Source organism: Gymnoscopelus microlampas (genome assembly GCF_963454915.1).
Source record: "Gymnoscopelus microlampas genome assembly, chromosome: 8".
NCBI lineage: Eukaryota > Metazoa > Chordata > Actinopteri > Myctophiformes > Myctophidae > Gymnoscopelus > Gymnoscopelus microlampas.
Genome location: NC_139945.1, coordinates 48923228 through 48935727, shown reverse-complemented (window position 1 = coordinate 48935727; position 12500 = coordinate 48923228). Strand labels below are relative to the sequence as shown.

At 45.4% G+C, this 12500-nt stretch overlaps 1 protein-coding gene across 2 annotated transcripts in view; it reads left to right on the top strand.

Moving 5' to 3' along the window:
* The window catches only part of bcas3 (BCAS3 microtubule associated cell migration factor), a 346365-nt gene that overhangs the window by 306946 nt on the left and 26919 nt on the right, over positions 1-12500 (top strand). For both annotated transcript variants that reach the window (XM_084065509.1, XM_084065508.1), the window contains one exon: positions 5983-6159. In XM_084065509.1, coding sequence (XP_083921635.1) covers positions 5983-6159 — 177 coding nt within the window. The remainder of the gene's footprint in view (positions 1-5982; positions 6160-12500) is intronic.

Below are 12500 nucleotides of genomic sequence, written 5' to 3'. Positions count from 1 at the left end.
TGGGTCCCTATTTTTGTCCTACATTTTTCAAAATGTTCCTAATGTTTTTTCTAAAATTGTGTTCATGTTCCACACAAGAACACGTGTGCGTGTGTGTGTGTGTGTGTGCGTGCGTGCGTGCGTGCGTGCGTGCGTGCGTGCGTGCGTGCGTGTGTGTGTGTACAGTACCCCACACACACACACACACACACACAGTGCATGTTAGGCCAACCCAGGCAGCATTACATAGCTTGATTTAATGAAATTTAAAATAACACGAGCTTTGCTAAACCTCCTGCCAAATGGTCACAGTGTGGTTTTAGAAGCCTGTACCTTGATAAACAGCGGGCCACACATTACTCAATAAGACTAAGCTGTCTTGTCCAGACGGGCATTTAAGACTAGAAAATTCAATTCCATTCATACACGCACACGCACACACAGCGATCCAACATTAAATCAACCAACTGCAAGAACATAATAACATCATGTCACCTCTATGGCGACACAGTAACAGTAACGCTGTTACTTTTTACTGTCTCTCACACACACACACACACACACACACACACACACACACACACACACACACACACACACACACACACACACACACACACACACACACACACGACCAACAGGCTCTTGTGCTTTGATGGAAAGCCTGTTGGCACGAGAGGGGAATCCTTTGAATTATCAGCCCAACGCACACACAGGGATTCTTTCTGAAGTACAGCAAAGTTATCAGCATTCACCTCAGCCCCTGTGTGTGTGTGTGTGTGTGTGTGTGTGTGTCTGTGTGTGTGTGTGTGTGTGTGTGTGTGTGTGGGGGGGGGGGGGGGTGTGTGTGTTGGGGGGGGGGGGGTCAGTGTTATCGCAGCAGGGAGCAGTGGTGGCCCGTGCAGCCTCTCGCCCCAGCATTAGCACCTGTCATTGGTTCACAGTGTGGCTGAGGCTGCCCAGACACACACACTCACACACACGCACACGTGCACACACACACACACACACACACACACACACACACACACACACACACACACACACAGTAGTCCGGTCCCAGATAGCCCAGGAGCCTGTCAGATCAAAGGTTCTGACTGCAGCGGCTTGTGGACTTGATAAGACTTTGGCCGAGGTTTAGGAAGAGGTTTGCTTGTATCAGCACAGGCCCAGGGTCCGAGAGGAAGAGGTCGAGGCATATCGTTGTTGTCGGGCAGAAACCTTGTATCTCTCCATGTTTGTTTGTTTTTTCTTAAAAAGAGCCGATCTTACATGCTCACGACGCGTCGCATTGCACTATTTCATAATGTTTTAAAAATAGTCATTTAAAAAAGGAACGGTTTTGGACATACAAGGTTTTCCACCCGACAGCGTCGATATCAGTACACAGACACAGAGCTGACCCCCCCCCCCCCCCCCCCATCTCCCAGCATGCTATCCCTTGCCACACAGCGTCAACCTGCCTCTTCTTACCCCCCCCCCCCCCTCTCTCTCTCTCTCTCTCTCTCTGTCCGTCTACACCCCCCACCCACCTCCTCACTGATTATCAGTGAGGACGTTCGTCTTTCCAGGAAGAGAGGATCTCTCTTGTCTTCATCCTCACTTTTCCTTTGATGTCATCCTGTCTCCCTGCCCACTGATATTTTTTTACTGCTGACCAGTAGCACTCCTGAACATTCCTCTGTGTGTGTCTGGGGGGGGTGAGAGAGAGAGAGAGAGAGGAAATAAATATGTAAGACAAAGTTTGTGTGTGTGGGGGGGGGGGGGGGGGGTGTATTTATTTGCGTGCGTGCGTGCACACACGCATGCAATTTTATCTATCAGGAAGAGATGTGGGTGAGTGCCAGTTAAGCCCGTACTGTAGTTGCCAAGAAATGTACCAAACTGACTTTCCAGTGAAAATAGTGTGAAGCAAATCAATCAAATTATAATAAGATTTAAATCAAACCACAGTTTACTTCTTCAATAGACTTTAAAGTGGCTTCTGTTTTGAATAGAGTAAAGAGTTGCGTAAAGTATGGCAGAGAGAAAGGCTATGCCATGTACTGATCTGGGGTTTGAACCCTTGTGCATTCCAGAGGACACGGTGTACTAAATCAGTGATTCTCAAAGTAGGGTCCAGGGAACCCCAGGGGTTCTTGGGAGGGTTCCAGGGGGTCCACAGTAAAATGACTTGATATAGCATCATTTTAACCACTTTAACCCTATTTTATACTTTGACTATTCAAAAATAGCCAATCTACAAGCTCACTGATCGGCTAATTTTGAAATGTATAGATATCGTGAATAATTCTCTTCATGGGGGTCCGTGACACAACATCTTTTGGGGGTCTGCGGCCAAATACATTTTGGGAGAACCACTGTAACTAAATGACAGACCAAGATGCCCCAGTGGTGTCTGTTTAGACGTCCAGGCCTCTGTTGTTTTTGTACCGCCAGTAAATCCTGTAATACAGAGTTTATCACCTCTTAACGCTGGCTGGCAGACTGCTGGCACAAATGAACACACTAATAGAATAACCCAGTTGTTGCTCTCTCTCTCTGTCTGCCTAACAGGCTGGAACGACATCCGCGTGCGCACGCACGCGTGCACACACGCACGCGCGCACACACACACACACACACACACAAACAGGTTGCAGACACCCTGGCTCCGAAGCGAAAGATCTCTCTGATTGCAGAAATTACAGCAGACAGATAGAGAGAGGAGAAGAGATTAAAACGTAGCTAGGAGTTGTGCGGACTGGGCTTGACAGGCATGAAGATTGCATTGTGGGTAGGAGTTGTTTGTGGTCAGCTTGTATCAGGCTGAGTTAGCTCTCGTGGCCCTGAATGGAGGAAGTGTGCAGGTCAGTGGAGTTCTATTAGTTTGCGGTGGGCAAGGCTTATTAGGCTCAGCCTTCTTGGTTTAACAGAGTCAAATAACTTAAGAGAATGTCCACTTTAAACAGCCAGTGTTATTGTAAACCCTCAACGAAGACAGAGAGCCTGATGTCAAATAAAACCAATAACATATCTTCTCTGCCAACTTAAATTGCCGTGAATTAAATGTTAATGTGTAGCCTGACGTGACCCAGTACTTCAACTGAATCTTTAACTTTAAAGCTGTTTTTTGTATGTGAATAAAACATTATTTTAACCAATCTGTACAGTAGAGATACAACATAACTAGTACAACTGCAGTGGTTGGAGGTGGTCTCCTCTCTTTAGACCCTGGTGTCGGATAGGAAGCTGACAAGTGGTATTGCCTGAAGCTCAAAGAGCGCATGTGAGACAAATGTTGTCTCACATGCGGGGAGACCTGGGTTCGAATCCCAGGAAGTTTGCATTTTATCTTAATCTTTCACTTGACATTGTTGAGGAAAGCTCAAAGTGCAAGCATTTCATTGCCAGCCATGATGGCTACTGGCTGTATTGCTGAGAATTTCACAAATAGAAAAATGAACATGGTTTTGGATTGAGTGGGTTTTAGTAGGTACCAATGTCATGTTTTAACTTGCTATCTGGGTCTTGTACATATAGGCCTGTCATAATTATTACATAATCGCCTGATCGCAATTATCATTTAGGAAAATCACATTTATTTAGCAAAATCATTTAAATGATAAAGATTTCCAAAATGTTGAACAATGTTCATAAATAAAATCCAAAATAACAGAAAATCGCTGATCTACAAACTCACAACAGCGTGTCACATTGTGACACATCTTGAGTTTGTAGACCAGCTATTTTCACCATTTTGCATATGTTTTGCCCATAGTACATAATTTATTTGGATTATTACTACTGGTCATTGTCCGTAAGTCTTATGTCTTGTGTTATAGGTCATATCTGCAATTTATTTACAGAAATGAAAATGTTATTCATTTTTATTCAACACAATTAAAGCATTAATGATTTGTATTAATTGTCAACTAAAATTTCATGATTGTGACAGCCCTACTCCTACATTTCATAACAAATGGTGGTCAAGCTAGTGTGTGTGTGTGTGTGTGTGTGTGTGTGTGTGTGTGTGTGTGTGTGTGTGTGTGTGTGTGTGTGTGTGTGTGTGTGTGTGTGTGTGTGTGGAGCTGCAAAACCTAAATAGTACACTTCAGACAAATATCACTGCAGATGTTGTGTTTAATTTTGGGTCAAATAAGGTTGTCATATACTGACCAGTACAAGTATCTTGGATTGACATTGGATGAGCACATGATTTATTGATGCTGTTAAGTGTCCTTGTTCAGTCAGCAGGCAGGGCACTGGGTTCTGTCATGAACAAAGTTACACATTGTGGTCATTTAGGATTCAATACCTATACACAACTCTACAAATCAGGGTATGTCCGGTGTCTTGACTATCCTTCTGGTGTTTGGGGTTTCCGGGAATATACAACACTGTAACACTGTGTATCATAGAACTATTAGATCCTTTTTGGGAGTCCAGTGTTGCCAATTAACCGGGAAAGCAGCCACTTTAACCATTATTTATACATTGGCTATTCAAAAATAGCAGATAGCGCACAGAGTGCCGCGCTATGAGCTTGTAGATCTGCTATTTTTGAAAAAGAGTGAAAATGGGTTAGGGTTAGGTTGCAAATCTTTGAATATATACATTTTTAAAGCGAACATTTGTAACTCAAATCTTTGCTTCTGGAGGTGAACTAAATATTTTCAGATGGGGGGTCCGCGGCCAAATACATCATTTTGGTGGTCCTTGACATGGAAAAGTTGGAGCACCACTGACATAGCTATCAGCTATGTCAGTGGTGCTCCAACTGACTGACATCTGCTATTTTTGAATAGCCAAAGAAATCTTAAAATGACACAGATGCGTTCCCGGTCTTTAACCGGGATATTAACCGGGATATGGGATGGGAACCTCCAGGCACCAGACAGTGCACAAATGTCAAATGGTTTGGCTATGGAATAGGCTTGTGAGGATGTCTGACCAGAGACTCACAAAAAAGATTTTAACTGGGATGTTAGATTTGGTCACCCCTGGACAAATGATTTGAGATCTTTATTTTATTCTAAGGATTTGTTTTTTATTTTCCAAAATAAGTTATGTGATGTTCATGAAATTAGAAATATAATGTTTTCCAGGTATGAAGACAAATGGTGTAGTGGTATATGGTATAAACCTAAGTCGCGAACTTATTGTCTCATAAAGGACAGGTACACTGTAGAACCTTGTGAAGTATAATTGTGAAGTATAATTTAAGCAAAAGACAACGATCTCTCTGCGCACAAATATGGTCAGGAACATTACCATTAGCTCTGAAGACTGGCAGGTTTAATGCCACTCCAGAGGAAGAGAGATACTGTTTGTTTTGTGAAATTGAAAATGAGGCTCACATTTTGTTTTATTGCCCTAAATATGATGATATAAGAGGTGTTTGTTTGTAAGATGTCTTCTATTTGTGGGGATTTCCTTGAGTTAGATGATTATGAAAAACTTGAGATATGTTTCGTTAAAGGAGCTTTTGCCGTGGCAGATTTTTTTATGTCAAGCTTGGGAGAGAAGACAGAGCACTGTATAATTCTTAGCTGCAAATTGAATGTATTGTGTGAATATACTGTAAACATGCTGTAAGTGTAAAATGGTATCTTATAAACCAGGGGTCTTCAACCTTTTCAGGCCAAGGACCCCCTAGCTGAGATAGAGATGAAGCAGGGACCCCCTCTATATTGTATAAAATTGTGTTTCAGGTATACTTCTTCTGCTTTTTTTCCCTCTACACCTATAACTCTTTGCCAAAAATATTTTTGGCTAAAGTTCTCCTCAGAAAAGGGATGCTAGGGTTCAAGTGGTTCATGTAAAAAAGAAAATCACACAAATATTTGGCGGACCCCCTGTAGTAACTCTGAGGACCCCCTAGGGGTCCCGGACCCCCTGTTGAAGACCCCTATTATAAACCCATGAGGGTTTAGTTGGGCACTGTGTGTGCAGGACACGAACATAAAAGAATCAATCAATCAATCAGTACAAGCCTGTGTGTCTCTCTCTCTCTCTCCACAGGTGCGTTTGACGGGCGTGGCGTGACCCTGCTGGAGGTGTGTGGGAGCTGGCCAGAGAGCTTTGGCGTGCAGCGTCACACCATGGGCTCTGTGGACGCAGGAGACGAGGGTCTGAGAGAAAGACTGGCCGACGCCATGTCTGAGTCCCCCTCCAGAGACATAGTGGGATCTGCCACAGGTACACACACACACACACACACACACACACCCACACACACACACGTCTGAGTCCCCCTCCAGAGACATAGTGGGATCTGCCACAGGTACACACACAGAGTTAAGGCAATGGCGTCAGTCACCTTGAAAAGACAAATAATGTGCCACATCGTAGCAGTGTAATGTGCCAACACATTCACTTCCTCGCTTTCTTTCTCTTTTTTTTTTTTTTTAAGATTTTTTTTTTTTGGCATTTTATTGCTTTATTGGAGAGGGACAGTGAAAGTATGACGACAGGAAGAATGGGGAGAGAGATGGGGGAAGACATGCAGCAAAGGCCGACGGGAACGGGACGCGAACCCGCGGCACGCTGCTATTAAGGATTCTCAACCAGGGTGCCTAGACCGTGACGCCACGGCCTAGGCCGCTTTCTTTCTCTCTCTCTTCTCTCTCACTCACTCACTCTCACACACACACACACACACACACACACACACACACACACACACACACACACACACACACACACACACACACACGGCCGTGCATGTGGTTGGTGATCTGTTGTTTTTCATAGTGATTCATTAGGAGCTGTACAGTAGACCACTGTCTTGTTAGCTTGCCTGACAAAGGCACACACACACACACACACACACACACACACACACACACACACACACACACACACACACACACACACTGATGTCGGTCCAGCACCGACTACTCACACCCTGTGTGCGCGTGTGTGTGTGTGTGTGTGTGTGTGTGTGTGTGTGTGTGTGTGTGTGTGTGTGTGTGTGTGTGTGTGTGTGTGTGTGTGTGTGCGTGCGCATGCACGTATGGGTGTATAGAGAGTGTGCACTTGGTTGCAGCTACGTTTCCACCTGTGTGTGTGTGTGTGTCTGTGTGTGTGTGTGTGTGTGTGTGTGTGTCTGTGTGTGTGTGTGTGTGTGTGTGTGTGTGTGTGTGTGTATGTGTGTGTGCGTGCGCGCGCGCGTACGTTTGCGTGCGCGCGCAAGTGTGTGTGTGTGTACATGCCGTGGGCCCTGACAGCACAAATGGTTAACTCGTTTAGGAAGCGGCAGAGCTCTTTCTCTCTCTCTCCCCCACTCTCTCCCCCACTGTCTGTCCCCTCTCTCTCTCTCTCTCTCTCTCTCTCTCTCTCTCTCTCTCTCTCTCTCTCTCTCTCTCTCTCCCTCCCTCTCTCCCCCTCTCTCTCTCTCTGTCTGTCTCTGTCTCTCTTCCTCTCCTTAAGTGAACAAGCGTTCCTTTGATTTGCGGATGGGGGTGGCTGTACAACCAACCAGCCACAGGGTCACCAGGCCCTAATGGCTTTAGCATCGACTACAGACTCCCCCTGCACCCCCCCCACCACCACCACCACCACAGCCCCCTTCCACTGGCCATCTCCCATCCTCCCCTCTATCTCTCTCTCTCTCTGTCTCTCTCTCTCTCTCTCTCTCTCACTGCCTCTGTGTCTCTGTACCTCTCTCTCTATTAGGCCCTAACCTCATTTGTAGCCATTCATTTACAGTGACTCTACCTCTACTCTCTCGGGCTCTGCCCCCCCCCCCCCCAACCCTCTCTCTCTCTCGCTCGTCACTGTTCCATCACCCTGTCTTTCTCCGGTTCATTTGCTTTTTCTATCCTCTCTCCCTCCTCCTCTCCTCCACCACCCCCTCTCTCTCCGTCTGTTGTCATTAGATTAGTCGTCAGAGGCTCCCGAACACTTGTAGTGGTCTCTCGCCCCTAGCACCCGCCCCCCCCCCCCCCCCCCCCCCCCGCCTTCGCTTCTTCTCTAATGCAACACAAAATTCATTGCTGATCACATTATATCCAATAGCACATGTCCCTGTGTGTGTAGAGCAGTGTTTCTCTAACATTTTCATGTATTTCGCCACTAACCCCCACCTGACTTTCGCCTCATTGGCTGTCCTTTAAGCCAATGGGGGAGTCCGCAATGCCTTCCCATACTCTTGAGTGTTGCGTCGTCACTGCACTGATTGACTGAATCAGTCAGCGCAAGGGTTGAACTGATTTCGCTGGGGACCCCCTGGAACCCCCCCCCAAAGGACCCATGGGTCCCCACATGAGAACCACTGGTGTGATGCCATTGATAGCGGGTGCGTCCTTCAGTAATCACACACAGTAGAGGCTCGGTCAGAACACACTGCAGCATATTTATTCCAGGTTTGAAAGAATGTATGCATGTTTGTGATATATGTGGCATTCGGTATCCTTCTGCACACATGCCAGAATGCACTTTAACTGTTTCCATTACAAATTAGACGCTCCTAGACAGACGAAGAATGTGTGTGTGTGTGTGTGTGTGTGTGTGTGTGTGTGTGTGTGTGTGTGTGTGTGTGTGTGTGTGTGTGTGTGATTGAGATGGGCAGAGGCAGATGGTATCTTCCCCTTGTGCCTCTGTTTGCAAAGACTAGTGGGCCCATCTTACACGTACAGTAGTAGCTTTTAGCAGAGGCCTTGAACTTGCTACACGCGCACGCACACACACACACACACACACACACACACACACACACACACACACACACACACACACACACACACACACACACACACACACACACACAGCTTTCTCCTCATATGCTGCCACTGCTACATATTATTTTCCTATTTTTCTCTGTCAAAGCTTCTCTCTCTCTCTCTCTCTCTCTCTCTCTCTCTCTCTCTCTCTCTCTCTCTCTCTCTCTCTCTTTCTTTCTTTCTGTTTCCAAACACACACTCATATGTTCTCAGAGCTGGAATGCAGAGTGATGTAACAAATCACCATGACTGACATTCTCACAGCACACACAGACACAGACACACACGCACACACACCAAGCAAAACTCACAAACATGCCCAACACAAAACACACTCACACACACACACACACACACACACACACACACACACACACACACACACACACACACACACACACACACACACACACACACACACACACACACACACACACACACACACACACACACACACACCATACAATACACACACAGAGACACACGCTCGCAGGCAGATTCACACGGCAAACAAAGCCTCCAGTCAGGGAGATGGGGCTCTCACGCACAGAGCGAGACCCAGTGTCGCCAGCTCTCAGGGCAGGTGACACCCAGATAGAGAGATGGATGGATGGACAGAGTGGAGAGACAAACAGGGGAGAGGAGGAGTGGGGAGAGGAGTCAGGAGGCCCCTGCATACACTGGATGCTGAAATGCACTGGTGCCCAAATTAGATTTGGCCCTCGGAGCCACTATGTTGCTAACTGGATTTGGCTTATTGGTGAAACATAGATTCCATTGAATCCATATGGACAGCCGACCACTCCTCCTGTTATTTGTGTGTAGCGTTCTCTACGATATCAGATATAGGCCTACTGTACCATCATGTAGGGCTTGGCGATATGACTTCAAATCAATATCCCGATTATTATTATTATTTTTTTGCCTCTATTACAATTAATGAACAATATTGTTTTTAATTGTGAAAATCGCAGATCTAAAATGTACTATTTTCACTGTTCTTGTACGCTATCATTGTATAACACAGGGTTGAGTGGTTAATCAGACTAATCTATTCGATTATAAAACAACATTCATTCGATTTTTTTGCGTTTCGTTGATGATTAAGAAAAAACTATTTATAAAAAAACATGCTTCTCGATGAATCAGTTATAAGTCAGTTATTGGTTCTAAATATCGGTTTTGATATATTTTCGGTTATATCGATTACCCTACCATCATGTACAAGCCCTTGTTGTTGTTTTGTACAGTATGTTAGCAGCGTGTGTGTGTGTGTGTGTGTGTGTGTGTCTTAGCATTAGTCAGGCCAGGTGATTGATTTGGTTGAAGGCTCTTCAGACCACCCACACCCGCTGGGCCCCCATCCACCTCTGTTTGTTTGAGCCCGGCTCACGGAAACCAGGAAGAATAATACAGCCGTCCCTAAAAACGCCACAGCACTCTGCTGGCTCTCTCATCGGACCTCCACACACACTGAGGCACCGGCTCAATGCAAATATTTAGGGGAGTCTTATCAGCAGCAAGAAGGAGCTGGAACCTATTTTGTGTGCGTGTGTGTGTGTGCGCGAGTGCGTTTGTGTGTGTGTGTGTGCGTGCATGCTTGCGTGCGTTAGGTTTGTGTGTGTTCAAAGCCAGCAGGAACCCTGTCATACCCTAGCATGGCCTGTGTCTACATCATTTCTCCTAATGCTGAGATTATTTATGAAATAGTGGCTCTACAGTCCAAATAGGCCCCTGATTGGCTCAATTATCGGCCCTGCCGTTTGCTATTGAAGCATGCACTTTTGGCAGGGTGAGGCGTGTAGGCTTTGGTAGGATTCCACTACACATCTGATGGTATCGGCACACAGAAAACATTACCTCTGCTGCTCTAATGCTGCCGTGTGTGTGTGTGTGTGTGTGTGTGTGTGTGTGTGTGTGTGTGTGTGTGTGTGTGTGTGTGTGTGTGTGTGTGTGTGTGTGTGTGTGTGTGTGTGTGTGTGTGTGTTACATTCAAAATAGAGAAAGAGAGAGTTTGAAAAAGGAAATGGCTGTTGATGGAACTTGCTGCTGTGGATTGAGAATTTCCTCCCTCTCAAAGAACTGTTTGTGTGTGTGTGTGTGTGTGTGTGTGTGTGTGTGTGTGTGTGTGTGTGTGTGTGTGTGTGTGTGTGTGTGTGTGTGTGTGTGTGTGTGTGTGTGTGTGTGTGTGTGTGTGTGTGTGTGTGTGTGTGTGTGTGTGCAGCACGTGTCCCTGCCTATGTACTTGTGAGTGTATCAACAGTCTTGAAAGTTGACTGAGACGTCTGGTACACAGGTCTCATTCCCATTTGCTGATCAATATTACACCAGACTACATTGCGCATTGCTAAAAGCATGCCGTTTTTTCCATTTGATCAATGTGTCTTCTTGCATTTGATGATGTACTGTATGCCCATCATAAAACCTATCAAATGCAAAGGCTTTACTGTTGTAATGCCACCAACAACTTCTTCTGAGAGCCTCTTATTATTCCACGGAAGAGGACATTACAATGCAGAAACTCATTCAACAAAGTGACACTAAAGTGCATTGTGTATTCTTCCTAACAACTAACACGCAATCCAGAAAGGACAACAGTTCTATTTTTCCCATAGACAGAGACGCGGTGGGAAGCAGTTTTGAAGGCTGTATGGGTAACTTTTCAGATAGAATCACCGGTCACTGTGAGGCCCAGCACGCGTCACACACTGACTACGGTTGGGATCCGGAACCGGATCCAACATTGAGGAGTCAGAATTGGTTCCATCACATTTGGAACGGTTTCGAAACAGGTTTATCACACTGCAGAGCTGGTATGTGGACATGTCTGCTAGATATCACAGTACCGGTGGTTCTCAAACTTTGTTGTAATTTCAAGGACCGCCATAACTCTGAGAGTGTACAAGTCCATTTATACACACTCAGAGTTAAAGACATGTAAGGGTCCATTTGGAAGCCCCTCAAGTAACCCAGAGGGTCCCTGGATCTCACTTTGAGAACCACTACAACAATATGTATGCAATAGCCTACTGTGTGTATGATTGAGTGTGTGTTTATCAAAATCTTTAATGGAGGCCAAAATGATATAGATTTTTAAAAAATATAGGATTTTTCAAAAGGGAACCGTTGAGGAATCAGACCGTTAAGAGGGAATCGTTAAGAAACCGGAATGATTAAAATCCTAAAGGATCCCAACCCTAGCGCTGACGAGGTCTCACACTTTATCACACTATTAACATACAAACACTGACATCGATCACTGCACTGAATCTCAATACGCTCACACTGCTCAGACTCAGCTCTCTGTATAGTAATCTGTGCAGAAAACCCCTACTTTTGTGTAATTTTACCATTATATGAAAATGAATGGTTCCTTTAGTTTTGGCATTATATGAAACATTCCATAAAAACCTCATTAAGTAGGCTATTAGGGACAGATGGAAACTACAGTCCTGGCCTATGTTGACCATTCAAAGAAAAACTGGATTCTGACTTTGTGGTGGTATATTGTGTGTTTGAATTGGCTGCTGAGTCCATTCATACGAACAAGAGCTATTTTGTTGCCGTACCGACTGGTGTGTGTCCTGCCCTTGCTTGTTTTAATAATGTGATACCATCTCAAGAGCAACAGCGTTCACACAGGGAAGGAGAGCGAGAGAGAGAGAGAGAGAGTCCTCCAACCTGGAACAGGCTAGGAGGTCCTCCTTATCCAATCAATCACTATAGGCCACCATTGGCTTCAGTACTAGACACACACACACACACACACACACAACCGCAGAGCTCAAAGACTTACCTTCAAACATGGGTGGCTTT